This window comes from Branchiostoma floridae, chromosome 11 (genome assembly GCF_000003815.2).
Source record: "Branchiostoma floridae strain S238N-H82 chromosome 11, Bfl_VNyyK, whole genome shotgun sequence".
Taxonomy (NCBI): Eukaryota; Metazoa; Chordata; class Leptocardii; order Amphioxiformes; family Branchiostomatidae; genus Branchiostoma; species Branchiostoma floridae.
Genome location: NC_049989.1, coordinates 14,036,421 through 14,051,191, shown reverse-complemented (window position 1 = coordinate 14,051,191; position 14,771 = coordinate 14,036,421). Strand labels below are relative to the sequence as shown.

Here is a 14,771-nt window from a genome sequence, read left to right as displayed (position 1 = left end):
GAACAGTCACTAACAATGAAAAGAGCTATCCATGGAGACAACACGGCACACCTGGACATTGCCAGGTCACTTAACAACCTAGGAGCATCTTGGTACAGTCTAGGTAATCAGGAGAAGGCAATCAGCTACTTCGAACAGTCACTTAGGACGAAAGAGGCTATATATGGCGACAACACGGGTAATTGGGACATTGTCTCGTCACTTAACAACCTGGGATCAGCTTGGGGTGAACTCGGTGAGCAGAAGACAGCAATCAGCTACTACGAACGTGCACTGACGATGATGAAAACTATTCATGAAGAGAACACAGCTCACCCAGACATTGTCTCGTCACTTAACAGCCTGGGATCAGCTTGGAGTGAACTCGACGATAAGGAGAAAGCACTCAGCTACTACGAACAGGCACTATCTATGCAAAAAAGTTTGTATGGTGACACCACGGCACATGCAGACATTGCGTCGACGCTAAACCACCTTGGATCAGTTTGGAGTGAACTCGACGATCAGGAGAAAGCCATCAGCTACTACGAACAGGCACTAACCATCATGAAAACCATCCATGGTGACAACACCGCACATCCGGACATTGCACCCATGCTCTACAACCTGGGAGAAGCTTGGGATGATGTCGGTGATCAGGAGAAAGCAATCTTCTACTACGAACAGGCACTGTCGATTGACAAAAGCATGTATGGTGAAAACACGGCACATCCGGACATTGCATCGACGCTAAGCCACCTGGGAGAAGCATGTAATGAACTCGGTGAGAAGGAGAAAGCAATTAACTACTACGAACAGGCGCTAAGCACCATGAAAGCTATCTATGGTGACGACACGGCACATCCGGACATTGCGTCAACGCTCAACAACCTGGGAGCAGCTTGGGGTGATCTCGGTGATCAAGAGAAAGCAATCACCTACTACGAACAGGCACTGTCGATTGAAAAAACTATCTTTGGGGACGACACAGCACATCCGGAAATTGCCAGGACACTTTACAATCTGGGATTTTCTTTCAGTGATCTTGATGATCATGAGAAAGCAATAATCTACTACGAACAGTCACTAACGATGGACAAAACTATTCATGGGGAAAACACGGCACACATTGACATTGCGATGACGCTGACTACCCTAGGATTGTCATGGAGTGAACTGGGTGATCAGAAGAAAGCAATTAGCTACTATGAGCAGGCATTGACGATGGAAAAAAGTATCTATGGAGAGAACACGGCACATGCGGACATTGCTGCGTCTCTTGAACACCTTGCATTAGCATGGAGTAAAATTGGCGATCAGAAAAAAGCGACGGAGTATAAAGAACGATCGCAAAATATGTCTAGGGAGCTTGATAACTGAGACATTGTACGATTCTTTACCACTCTTTGAAAATGGATAAAAACCTGAAAAGTAACTAACATGGTCCTATTATAATCAATCTTGTAGAATGCCAGCATGGATCAGGTTGTAGAATGCCACCATGTTGGGGTTTTTGATAAAGATACCCTATACTTAATTAAAAGAATTGGCAATGAAATCTAATGCTATGGCAACATGTTTTTGTCATAGAAATTTTCACCTTACCCTGTGTCAAGATTGTAATGTCGATACCATTGTCACTTGTATACTTGTTGTGAACAATAATACCATGTTTTATTGTGTCAATTCTTATCATCTGTGGCCTCTAACTTTGAAAATGTAGGCGTTGCTTTTCGGCTCGAAAGCATGCAGAGTCTGCAGAGGATTAGCCTGTGTTTACACAATCTCTCACTGGCTGGGGTTAATGACCCCCTCCCTAGGGCGGCGGTAATTGTTGGGCCGGCCGCTAGGAGCGCGATTTTAGTCAGACTTGCAAAGGATGTCATCCATAAAAGTTACTTGCTTGCTGTAGCCTTTTTTTAAAGTAATAAGACCATATTCAGACTTCAGAAAATACCAGAAACACAGTTATTCCTTTCATGAAGTTCTTTACACAATAATTATCGATGCAGATTTAAACTGTGCCAATTCAGTTTCCTAATCCATCTCTACATGAAGTTTTCAATATGTTTTAAGTTACAAATCTCCAAACCTTTCAATATGTAATAGAGATCTTTGAAAATAAACGACATCTTCAGTACTGTGAAGTACTACTACTATCTTCTGTACCAGTGTAGTAATTTAAGCCCATATCTTCCAGGACTTTTTGGCGACGCCTCAGGGGCGGAGGCATTTTCTACAGTATTACGATCGCTTTGAAAGAATTTAGAAAATTGTACGAATGCATTCCCTTGGGAATTGATTTTTAAGCTAAACCTGAGGGAGTGTCTTTTCTTGATACAGTGGTATGTGAGGACTAGTATTCAAACTGCCTGCTACATAGCAACTCGCTCAATTCTAAGAGCTGTAAAGGAGAAACCATTGAGAGTTCCAAAATCATTAAACAGGCTCATTCCTGTTTATAGCACTCAAACAGGCTTTCCTAAAGATAATTTGGCAAAAAGAGGAATGATTGCAGGTCGCTGGGAGTTACATTCCCCCGCCTGAGGTCAAGACAAACATTATAATGATTGGTGTTGATTGCTTTGTTATTGTTTCACGTTGCCATACATTACACCGTCAACAACTGTCTAGTTAGAAGGCTTGCTCATTCACTAAACCCTTATGTGGCCAAATTATTATCTCCACAGCTAGCCGGCGTAGTTAGTCTGGAAAAAACTCCTTTTTCAAGTTTTTGTGGTGATCTGGAAGTTTTGCCGCAGACCGTCTGAGTTAGGACACTGAGAATTTCCACGATGGCATGTTGGCCCTGGAGCCGAGGAGCTAGGCAGTGTGGCCTCTGGGTCTGACTTCCAAGCCAATTTCACTGATTTATGACGTAACTTTAGGTCAATTTTTGCCTGTGATCCACTAGAATCGGATCAAAAACTGACAATCTGCGCTATTGTACAAAAATCTTGCCGAGCATGAATAACAAAGAACCACAGACTCTTTGCCTTGTGGCTTGTTGTGACAAGTTTCCCACAAATGCTCTTGAGAAGCCTTTTTGGTTAAGCACATGTTAGCTGATCAGCTGGGTAACATATACTGCCATATAGAAGGTTTGTTCAATATCATTTGTCACGAGGCCAGGCGCATATGTAAATACTAGTAGTAGAACCACCTTTGTGTATCTAAACATATATGGAAAAGCCGACTTTTTGACGTTCATGAAGTCGCATAATGCGTTGAAATTGAAATACCGTTCTTGAAGACAGCCACACCTAAAGTACACGTAAAGAACCATCATACTTCTAAAATAAATACGGGTCCTTCCCGTACGTCCAAGTAAGTTGAAATAACCTCGTGCTTACGCCATGGACAGTTTAGCGGGTATGTAATACAAACAAACACCAAAAAACAAATGCCGCATAACGCGTGTAAAACAAGCTAGACCGTACATGTGCCCGGAGATTGTATTTTCTGTGCAACCTATCGTGACCTATACCCGATGCATCTTCTATCCAGACTTCGACTTAGGCCCACTTTACATTACGCTTTTCGCGTTAGCGGTAAATTCCCCGTTATCGGGACGCCGCTATCGGCACCTCTTTAGACACACCGCCCGGAAATCTGACAGGACACCCGCGGCGCGCGGTGGATTGTAAAATCTTGGTGAAATTCTACCCGTTAAGATCGCAGTTTTTTTTAGCTGCACGTTGTTATATTGAACAACCGTAAATTTTTTGTTTGCGTACCGCTACCAAGTGATTGAAAATTCAAATACGTGACTTGCATGAGAAATACAAGTCCCTGCCTACGTTGTTGTTTCGCTGACACTTCCGGTAACTTCGACCACAAAATTTTCGATAAAAAAGCACTTAAAAACCCTTTCAAAGCGAACTGTTTGATAGAAGATCCCTTTCTTTCAGTGATGACCTGCTAAATTATGGCTACGTACTGAAATAACCGTGATATACGCATAATTCCTGCAGGTATAATAACTACCTCGTACGTAAAAACTCAAGCTGCCAGCAGTTCATGTAGCGGGAATTTCCCCCACCAATGCCATAGCAACGGCCACCACTGTCATAGCAACGGCCAATCGGAGACGCGTAATGGGATTACTTTATACAAAATTTGCAGAGATAGCGGCTTCTGGTTTCGGTACAACGTAACGATGTATTGCAGGAGAAATTATTCGGAATCGAACTTGTATATTTTTTTAAAGGTCTTCCACGAAAATTGTGCAAAACTAGGTCGTCCAAAAATGTGAGAATGAGACTATTTTTCGCTGACATCCCGCCTGCTTTGAAGGTTGACTGCAGACCCGATTGACGTAAGATCCTGCGTAGGTGGCCATTACGGAAAAGGCAGGCCGTGAAAACTATTTTTTGACATTCATTCTACTAGTATATAAAAAAAGTAACTATCGGAAGACTGTTTTCTTATCACTGTATTCTTACCCAGCGTTGCAAGTATACCGAAGTCACGGGTTCCGCACTGGGCGCCCAGTGCGGAATTCGTGGAGAAACTGGCGTCGGCACTCGGGGCCCTGTGCGGAAGAAACTTCCGCACAGGAATTCCAGTGCGGAACGGCTTTGTTCGAGTGCTGAAGACCCGTCAGCACTGGAATTCCAGAGCTACACCTTGTCTCGGCACTCGTTTTCCAGTGCCGAACTCCGCCCGGCACTCGGTTTCTAGTGCCGAACTCCGCCCAGCACTCGGTTTCTAGTGCTGATCTCCGCTCAGCACTCGGTTTCTAGTGCGGAAGGGTGGTTCAAAGGTCGTTCAGCACTGGTTACCCAGTGCGGAGGTCTTTGAGCACTGGATAACCGAGTGCCGATCTACCTAAGTCACGGGTTCCGCACTGGGATTTCTAGTGCTCGGTGACTTTTCGGCACTAGAGGCCGAGTGCTAAGACCACTTCGGCACTAGAAGCCGAGTGCTACTATCATTTTAAGACCGTCAGCACTGGGTTTCCAGTGCTCGCGTCCAAATTGTTACTCAAAAACATAGTTGACATGCAGCAGCGCCTACTCATCTTCAGACGGTCACTTACTCAGTATTTTAAATCAATTTTGCCCTAGTCTTGTCTTTGTCGGAACTCGAAACAGCATGTGTGTATCATACGCTACATCCTACATGTTATATGGTATTATGTATATGATGACCTCATGTCAACAGTGTGTCAGCTTCGTTCCCTTTTTCTAAATTTCACGAAGACAAAATGCCAATAAATTACAGCTGAGTTTGTCGTGTTTGAGTTGCAGACTACTTTCAATCAATCGTTCGCATGCATCATTTGTTGATGCGTGGCGGCTACAGACAGTTTAGACAGTTCTACTTTGGTCACGAAAAAAAAATGTCCAAATAAGAAAGATAATTGATATGTACTGTTCTTTGAAAACCCGACACGGATATTTCCTCCCATACGCAGCTTTCTCAGGCTCAAGCTGAACGTTTTGTTACACTTCTTTTATGTATTACATTAATTTTGTATATGTGTACCTTTAACTGCCCGGAACTGTAAATAACGTAACGGAGGCAGGCTGTCAGCACTCACGGTTTCAAGTGCGGAATATTTGTCGTCACTGGTTTTCCTGTGCGGAATATTTGTCGTCACTCGTTTTCTAGTGCGGAATATTTGTCGTCACTCGTTTTCTAGTGCGGAAGGTAGTCTCAGCACTCGGTTTCTAGTGGTGAATCGGGGGTTTTCAGTGCTGAAGTCGACTCACCACTGGACACCTAGTGCGGACGTAACGTCGGCACTAGACTTCTAGTGCGGAAGGCCCCTTCCGCACTAGACACCGAGTGCTGAGAGAGGAACCCGTGACTTCGGTAGTTTTGCCCCAGGCAAGCGTTATGAACATGATCGCTGCTGGCAATTTTCCTCCAATGTTTTGCAAATCTGTACCTACCATTTTCGCGCCATATGCTAATAAGCGCGCGCTTTATGCTAAACGTCTAAACCCTGACTCCCGCTAACGCGAGCCCGACGTGTTCTCTTTATACGCAGTTTGGCGTTGACGGGGACTCCCGCTGAGCCTACGGCCGTACGCTTCGGAGTGGACGGGAGAAAATTTGGCATTAGCGGGACTACGTTAACGGGAACTCTCTTTACACGGGGCTCCCGTTAACGCAGTCCCGCTAACGCCTTCAAAACTTTATGTTTCGGGTTGTAGTGGTAAAGATTCACTATTCTGAACGGTTGTTTCTGTCTATTTTAGCAAATGTGTATTGCATAAAAAATTACGCAATGTTTTGTGACAGGAGTCATTGCATGACCTGTGCTGAACTATATTATCAATCGACGGCTCTTAGCAAGTTTTGAATGCCCTGAATATGCTTCCTTGTAGAATTTCCACTCTAAAACGTTTTCTTCCCACAAAGTTTACTCGAGTCTATAGCAATGAATTAATTCTTTACAAAATCTCACTGACTGTGGCCCGACGTCATGTCAATCAGGACTTGAATGAATGCCATGGGCTCCCTGCATGCTATTGTCTGTCCTCTATGCATAATTAAAGATAATTGTAGGTAATCAGTTTCGTGAAGAGGTGTTAAAACAACAAGTCCATTGAAAAATAAGCAGCTGTCAGATTGATTGATTGGCAAGGTGACCAAAATCTGCACAACTGGGAGTTTTAAACTTGAAATCCCTAGCCAAGTTCATAGCTACGGCTTACAAAGTTACGATTGGGTGTAAACAATGCTCAAGTAGTTAGTCTATTTGAATCCCTTGTTTGAAAATTGATTTCATCTTACAATACTGAGAATTTGATTGATAAAGTTATGGTCGCCCGTCAAAAAATCATAAGAATTCAGAATTATTTGGTATTTATAAAAGTCTAAGGTGTATTCTTATTTCTCGGGAAACGATTCCAGTAGTACATGACTAAGGCAACATCATGTGAAAATATCACTGCTCCAGGCCCACGGCATGAAGTTGGCTGGGCCAATTATTATAAAATGACATAGATTTTATATTTGTAAATTATGGAAATGCTATGTGTCTATTTCCAATATCTTATACATAGTTGGAAGAAGTAGTACCTAGGCAAAGTTCTTACCAAATTTCAAACTTTTGGAATTTACGGAACTGCAGATAAAGCGATTTGTATCTACCCCACCGTTCACTCTGTCTCTGGGCCTGCTGAGCCCTTGCCAGGACTTAGCAAACCAGAGCAGACGGAAAATTGGCATGTCATTTTCAGAGACACTCAATAATATACAGGCGAAATTTCAGTTTCCTACAGTAGTTATAATTGGATCTAGATCTAGAGAAACTGATCTTCTGACAACCTGCAAGGGGTGTGATCATCTTGAAATCAACTCAGTTGCTCATTAAAATCTGAAGAACTAATTGGTATGTGTCAATATCAACAGGACATATGCCTTTACCTTTGTGCCAAATTTCAACTCATTCGATGAAAAAATGAGCATGTTATAAAACCGATGGCATTACTTTCTGAAGCACCCTCGTATGTCTGACCAAGTACTTGCCATCTAGAACGAAATGCCTAATGTAAAGATATATAGAAATGCAGTTCAAGAATTTCAGCGAATCCTTCTTTCCGAAAATCACAATGTTGCGTTATGATATCGATGCTGTTTCTCGGTTATCTTCCAATTTTACAGAGACTCGCAGTAATGCAAGAAGTAGGAGACCAATTTGTGGACATACATGTAAACATAAGATACAGTCTCACTTAAACGGTGCAGTATGCAGCTATTGCACTCAGACATATCAGAGAGATATTAGGATGGACACATAGATAAAGTAACCTCATATCTATTCAGATGATGTCATATGATGTGAAACTTTCTATAACTTGTTCCAAAGATAACATAATCAGAGACGATAATACCTTTCTCTATGATAGGAAAAAGTATCAAATTTCCAATTTAAATTTCCAATAGACTTACAGTGTCTGCAAAACGCAATGTGAAGATCAGAGTCTGTCCATTCTTGTTTCTGTCTTCCTTTGAGTAATGAAAATCACAATGCAGAATATCTGATTTTTGCCACAACATTGCACACATTCTTACTCATACGAACAAAGATCAACTATTTCATTATTTGCTAATGTTTTTCTAACTTACTGCAATACCAAAGAAATAAAGCAGAGTAAAGACCCATCAAGAAGCCCGTAAAATACAGCAACAAATTTAAGAAGGACAAAGAAAGCAATACCCCGATTCTTTAACTCTAGTAGCCACCTACCAAAAGCGTCTTACCAGCGGAATAGGACTGAAGTAAAATAGCAAAAAGCTAAAAGTGAAGACCCCAGGGACATCAACAAGAAAATATGCCCGGATATTGTTATGCAAATCGAGACAATGGTCGAGACTAGAACAGTTACAAGTCAAATAGGAGAGCTACATATTACCCACGATTCATGTAGCTGTGCATGGGCGACCTTGGTAAGTTCTGCATAAAACCTGGAAAGGTCAAATGGAAAAGAATTTGTCACTTTCAACGTGGAACCGTACCGTTACCGTTCATCTATTCACCCCAAACACATCACTTTAAATAACGTATTTCTCATTTCGTATTGCACTGTTATTTAGTGTAATTTAGCAGCAGACTGTGAACAACGTGAATTCGAACCTGGACACTCGAAACCCTTTCATTGTTTTGCCGTGCACTACCCACGGTCACGTAAGAATAGGTGTGTACAGGGTTACCTAGCAGCGATCTGTGGCTGTGTAAGTGTCGAGTTCTGTCTAGTGTACATGTTTGGTCTTAGTGAGGCCTTCGTTTTCGTATTTTATCCAGTAACAAAATGTTGCAAACCTGCAAGAAACTTGTGGACGTCAAGAGTAAGGGACTGGGACTGGTGGGTACGGAGACAGACTACCTCCGTGCCCTGCTGGACGCCATGGCGAACATGGACAGGTGTGTGGAAGTGGAGGTGCTCAAAACTCTGGGCGACGTGAACTTGGATAAGGGGAGACTTGGCAAGAATCCAGAGAAGTTTGAGAGAGCCATGGTGCTGTACAGGACCGCATTGCTCCGGTGTGAGGACGCAGATGTGGGAGAAATTCTTGAATATCGTTACCGCTATGCAGAAAAGTTAAGGTTACGGAAGCAACCAAACGCTTCGAGTAGTTATGAACCCCTTACTGGCGACAAGAAAATGTCTTCGCTCTCCATAGCAGAGAAGTTACTACACCTGGACCGCAAGTTGACTGTTGTTGGAAAAAAGGAGACTTTATTACTGATTGAATATACCAAATTAGTGGTAGAAGGGATCGTAAACGGTGACACTATGTTAGAGACGGAAGCTTTAAAAAGTCTCGGCGACGTGTACCTGAAAAGAGGAACAAGAACTAAAGACAGCACAAATCTGACCAAGGCCACTGCTCTGTACAACACTGCACTGTCACGGTGTGAGGGGTTTCAAGGCAAAGTGGTACTCATTCACCGCTTAAAGTACACGGCAAGAATCAGGCAAGAAAGTACCAGAATTCAGAAGGTACGTTTTTCTTTTGTTGTGTTCTGAGGCTTTAAGTAAACACAGTATAGCTAATGTAAACACACCGTAAAGGGGCCTGTATGGGGATGGGTATCAAGTTCTTCACAACCTCTTAATCATGGCAAAGAATCAAACAAGGTACGAGGACGATTGGAAATGGTAAGGAAGCCCGTATTTTTTGCCATGCCGTTCACTGACAAAGACAAATTTTAACACTAAGATAACCAAACGAATTTTGTCCTTTTGTATATGTTGCTATTGAAGAATCGAAGGGAGCACGTGCAACGAGACTTTCCAATGACGTCACCCGAAACTTATATCATCGGTGACACAAAGCGTCTACAGTCTACTAGTAGGTAAGCATATAAGTGGTACTAGTGTACTCTCCAAGCAGAGGTTGGTGGAAAAAAATCGTGACCTTTTCCTTTCATCTGCTTTTCATCGAAAGGTCGGTCGATAAAAAAATGATGAAAGGAAAAGGTCACAATTTTTTTAACCAACCTCTGCTTGGAGAGTAGTACTAATGCCGCTATCACTAAGAGACGGTGGGTCAACATGGCTGCTGGACAAAGAGAAATGGATGCAAAATTTTCTTGACAGACCGTTACAATGCTTTAAGATAAATAAATGTTGACACAATTTGCTATTATTACGGTCACAGTATAGTTTTATTTCGAAGATACAGTCCACATTTGCATTTCCTAAAATTTGCTCTTTTAACAATTATATTACAATTAGTTTAGCAAGAATAACCGAAATGATAGCGTTTCCTTAGAAAGGAACAACCTGCATCAGCCTACAAATGTGCCCTATGAGGTAGAGACTGTCTTTCTCGTATAGAACTGTTTTTAACCATAGTCGAAGCTGTAGGGCTGATTTTGCTATGGCCATTACTCGCCGATTGGGGCCAAGAATAGCCACCGTTGTACTTTGGATGTGATGAAGACAATATCCTGTGGGTTGCATTGTTGTGTACCAATAGTATCTATGGCAGAGTACTGTGGTGTAAACAAAATCATTATGGTGTTATATGGACCTGTAATATCCTTATAACTTCAGGACCTACGAGGGGTACCTGACTACAGGGGACCGCGCACTGGCTGATGGGAAGCTGGACGTGGCAGAACAGGACTTTGCGTCTGCGCTGAGACTGATTCACAGTACATCATTTTATATAGTTACTGCTTTTCTCATAGTTTTTCTCTTTGATCACCTCAGTGAAAAAGACAATTTTCATTATCAAAAATTTATACGGCATCCTTGAGGAAAAGTAATAATCACTGAAATTAGAAAATCCCTATGGAAGGAATTTCATTTTAGTATCTTTATTCATCAAACAAATCATATAGAAAGATACATCTACAAGATAAAATGTCTACCAGAAATATTGAAAAATGAAGAAAACTTGCATTTCTTTACTTAGTACGTTACAAGTCTTATGTAATTATTGAAAAAATTCTGGCTTGTCATTTAATAAACTAATACACATTCTATGTACATACAGATCCTAACCAACCAAATCGGTGTAAAGAGGCCGAATGTCTGTGCAGACTGGGTGACGTGTACGTGCAGCGAGGCAAAACAACAAAAGAAGGGAGGAAATTCACACAGGCAGCAGCTCTGTACAACGCAGCCATGGCCAGAAGAGGAGAAAATAACCATGACATGATGAAACGCCTGCAAGATACAGAACATTGGTTTCTACAGTACACGGCTAATGTGGACACCAGCTGCAGACCAATACCCGCTGATTCGGTCATACGTCATAAAACCAATTTAGAAGAGATACGCACTCGCGCTAGAAGCCATTGATCAGCAACACAACCCATACCAATACGACGAGGATGATCCAGCCATGATAACAGTTGAGGCTGAGCGAGCAGAAGCAGTCAAGGTTTTACTCAAGAACATCGCCAAGGATAGACAGAGTTTTATCCATGACCTAGTTGATGAATGTACCGACGCTCTTGGTCCTCCTCCATGTATGTATGCGTTCATTGGGTTGGGCTCACAAGCAACAGAACTGGCCACACCCTACTCCGACCTGGAGTTCGCAATCTTGATTGAGGAAGGGAAAGACAATGACGACACGCGGCGGTACTTTATCAACCTCACACACTATCTACACCTGAAAGTCATCAACCTTGGAGAGACCATTCTCCCAGCCATGGCCATTACTTCACTCAACGATTTTCAATCCAAGGACCCAGGAAAAGACTGGTTCTTTGACTCTATCACACCGCGAGGATTTGCCTTTGACGGATTCATGCCTTGGGCGTGTAAGACACCATTTGGAAGACAACAGACTGAAAACAAACCCCCCGTCAGCCTTATCCAAACCCCTGTCGAAATGGCAAAGTTTCAGCAGGTAGACGTTTCTCTGGCAGAAGGGTACCATCTGTCAGATATCCTCAGGCGCGTAGTTTTCCTAACTGGAGAAGAAAGTCTGATGGACGAGTATATGAGAAAACTAAACGAAATCATAACAGATGACCTACTATCGCGTTTCCAATCCCGTCTGTCTGCTGTGCAAATCTTGTTGGAGAACAGGGAGCAGCTTTCCCCCCTCGAGCCTACCGGCCAACTGTTAAATGTCAAGAAAGACATCTATCGTTTCCCAGGCATTGCCATCGAAGTGTTAGCTCTGTGCTGTCAGATCACCCTTGCTAGCACATGGGATGTGGTAAGTAAATTAAAGGAAATGGAAAAGTTCAATGAAGAGAATGCAACCCACCTTACGGTACTGACCAGCATCTCCGCAGAGCTCCGGCTGAGAACATACCTGGCCAACGGGGGACAGAGAGACAATATGTCCCCTCTTGTCGAAATAAAATTGAAGCAAAAGATGCAAAAAGAACCTGACACTACCCTTAGGTCGGTATTCCACATTCCAGACACAAATGTTCTTTTTCGATACTACTGCAGGGCAATACCTTTGAAGAAGTGTGTACTAGACATAGTTGAGGACAATTTAGAACTCCAACCAAAAATATTGAAAAGGTCAATTCTCGATACCTCCCATGAATGCAGAGGTCGAATAGCCAGAAAACTGTTTCTGTTTGATCAGTCTAAACGTCATCTGGAATCAGCGTTAACAGATGCTGGGAGCGATAACATCAAACGTTCGGAAATACTGCGGGAATTGGGATTCTTCTGGGTCTTCTTTGGTGATGCTACCAAGGGAATTAGTCTACTAGAAGAGTCACTTAGTATATGTAAAAGTACCAATTGGTACAACACGGCGCATCCGGATATTGTTGCATCACTGTATCACGAACTGGGATGGTCTTGGGGTGAACTCGGTGATCACAAGAAAGCAGTCAGCTTCTACGAACGGTCTCTATCGATTATGAATGCTATATATGGCGACAACAAGTCACATCCGGGCATTGCCTCGTTACTAAATAACCTGGGATTATCTTGGAGTCAACTCGGTGATCAGAATGAAGCAATCCGCTGCTACGAAAAGTCTCTAAGGATGATGAAAACTATCTATGGAGACAACACCGCACATCCACACATTGCTGAGTCACTTGACAACCTAGGAGTATCTTGGCGTATACTCGGCGATCAGAAGAAAGCAATCACGTACTTCGAACAGTCGCTAACGACGAGGAAAACAATCTACGGAGACAACACGGCACATCCGAACATTGCCAAGTCATTTGGCAACCTGGGAGCAGCTTGGAGTAAGCTCGGCAATGGAAAGAAAGCAATCAGCTACTGTGAACAGTCACTAGCGATGATGAAAACTATCTATGGAGACAACAAAGCACATCCGGACATTGCTACGTCACTTAACAACCTTGGATTAGCTTTCAGTTATCTCGGTGATCAGAAGAAAGCAACGATCTATCTCGAACAGTCACTAACGATGAAGAAAATTATATATGGGGATAACAAGGCGCATCCGAACATTGCCACTTCACTTAACAACTTGGGATTATCTATGCGTAGACTTGGCGATCACAAGAAAGCAATTAGCTACTACGAACAGTCACTATCGATGACGAAAACTATCTATGGTAACAACACGGCACATCCGGACATTATTGCGTCACTGAACAACCTGGGGTCGTCTTGGGGTGAACTCGGCGATCGGAAGAAAGCAATCAGCTACTTCGAGCAGTCACTGATGATGGCGAAAACTATCTACGGAGACAACACGGCACATCCGGACATTGCCGGGCCACTCCACAACCTAGGATTATGCTTGAATGAACTCGGCGATCACAAGGAAGCAATCAGCTACATTGAACAGTCACTAACGATGAGGAAAACTATCAATGGAGACACCACGGCACATCCGGACATTGCTGCGGCACTCAACAGCCTGTGATCGTCTTGGAGTAAACTCGGCGATCGGAAGAAAGCAATCAGCTACTACGAGCAGTCACTGATGATGGCGAAAACTATCTACGGAGACAACACGGCGCATCCGGAAATTGCGGGGTCACTTTACAATCTAGGTTTTTGTTGGTTTATACTCGGAGATCTGAAGAAAGCAATAGCTTACCTTGAACAATCATTAACGATGAGTAAAGCTATATATGGCAAGAACACAGCACATCCGGACATTGTCAGGAAACTTGACATGCTGGAATTAGCATATAGAAAAATTGGTGATCAAAGGAGAGCGATGGAGTACATGCAACAAATACAAAGTATGAAGAAGGACATTAAAGTCTAATGCCTGAAGCCCTATCTTAATGACTCTGCATCAAATGTTCAAATATTGGGTTGTAAAATGAAAAATATTTTTGAATGGCGAGAATGCACTTATAGTTGAATTATGCATAACGATAAGGAACTGTACCAAATGAAATGATAGCATAGCAATAAATATTTACTGCAAACTCCACAAACTCTTTATGCCCCTTCTCTTGAAACAGAATGGCAAACTTTACGTCCACTTGCTTCACCTGTAACCATAGTACAAGTGACATTTCCAGTTGGGAGTATGTCACCTAATCATACTGAACTTCATTTGCTGCTGGTTGTTCTGTATCTTTATGGTGTAGGTACAACAAAACCGTCCCAACATTACAAGCTACCATGTCTTATGCCTTTGTTACTGGTCTGGCCATGTTGGTTTGAAATATGGATTTTCCCTTGGCGTAGAGAGTATCCAAGTCACTAACTCATACAATTACCTAGGCCTGATTTTGTCCGCGTCAGGAAGTTATTCATTAGCCAAAAAAGCAATTGTCTTTAAAGGCACGCAAAGCCGCCTTTAGCATTAAACCCCTCATTCGCACCTCGTTATCCCCAAAGGCTCTACTTAAAATCTATGATACTTGTATCAAGTCTATACTGTTGTATGCATGTGAG

General features: G+C 42.6%; 2 protein-coding genes across 2 annotated transcripts; both read left to right on the top strand.

Annotated features, from left to right (window-relative positions):
* Positions 1-15: 15 nt before the first annotated feature.
* LOC118426234 (nephrocystin-3-like) lies at positions 16-1,359 on the top strand. The gene has a single exon (XM_035835504.1). It carries the CDS (start codon positions 16-18, stop codon positions 1,357-1,359), a length of 1,344 nt encoding a protein of 447 aa, XP_035691397.1.
* A 9,152-nt stretch (positions 1,360-10,511) lies between these two features.
* On the top strand, positions 10,512-14,144 carry LOC118426389. Its single transcript, XM_035835746.1, has 2 exons — positions 10,512-10,600; positions 10,945-14,144. Exon 2 carries the CDS (start codon positions 11,296-11,298, stop codon positions 13,777-13,779), a length of 2,484 nt encoding a protein of 827 aa, XP_035691639.1. The 5' UTR covers positions 10,512-10,600; positions 10,945-11,295; the 3' UTR covers positions 13,780-14,144.
* The last annotated feature ends 627 nt before the right edge of the window (positions 14,145-14,771 follow it).

What these genes read in the sequence shown, in the direction of transcription:
- LOC118426234 (XM_035835504.1), top strand. Translation starts at nt 16, where the DNA reads ATGAAAAGAGCTATCCATGGAGACAACACGGCACACCTGGACATTGCC.
- LOC118426389 (XM_035835746.1), top strand. Translation starts at nt 11,296, where the DNA reads ATGATAACAGTTGAGGCTGAGCGAGCAGAAGCAGTCAAGGTTTTACTC.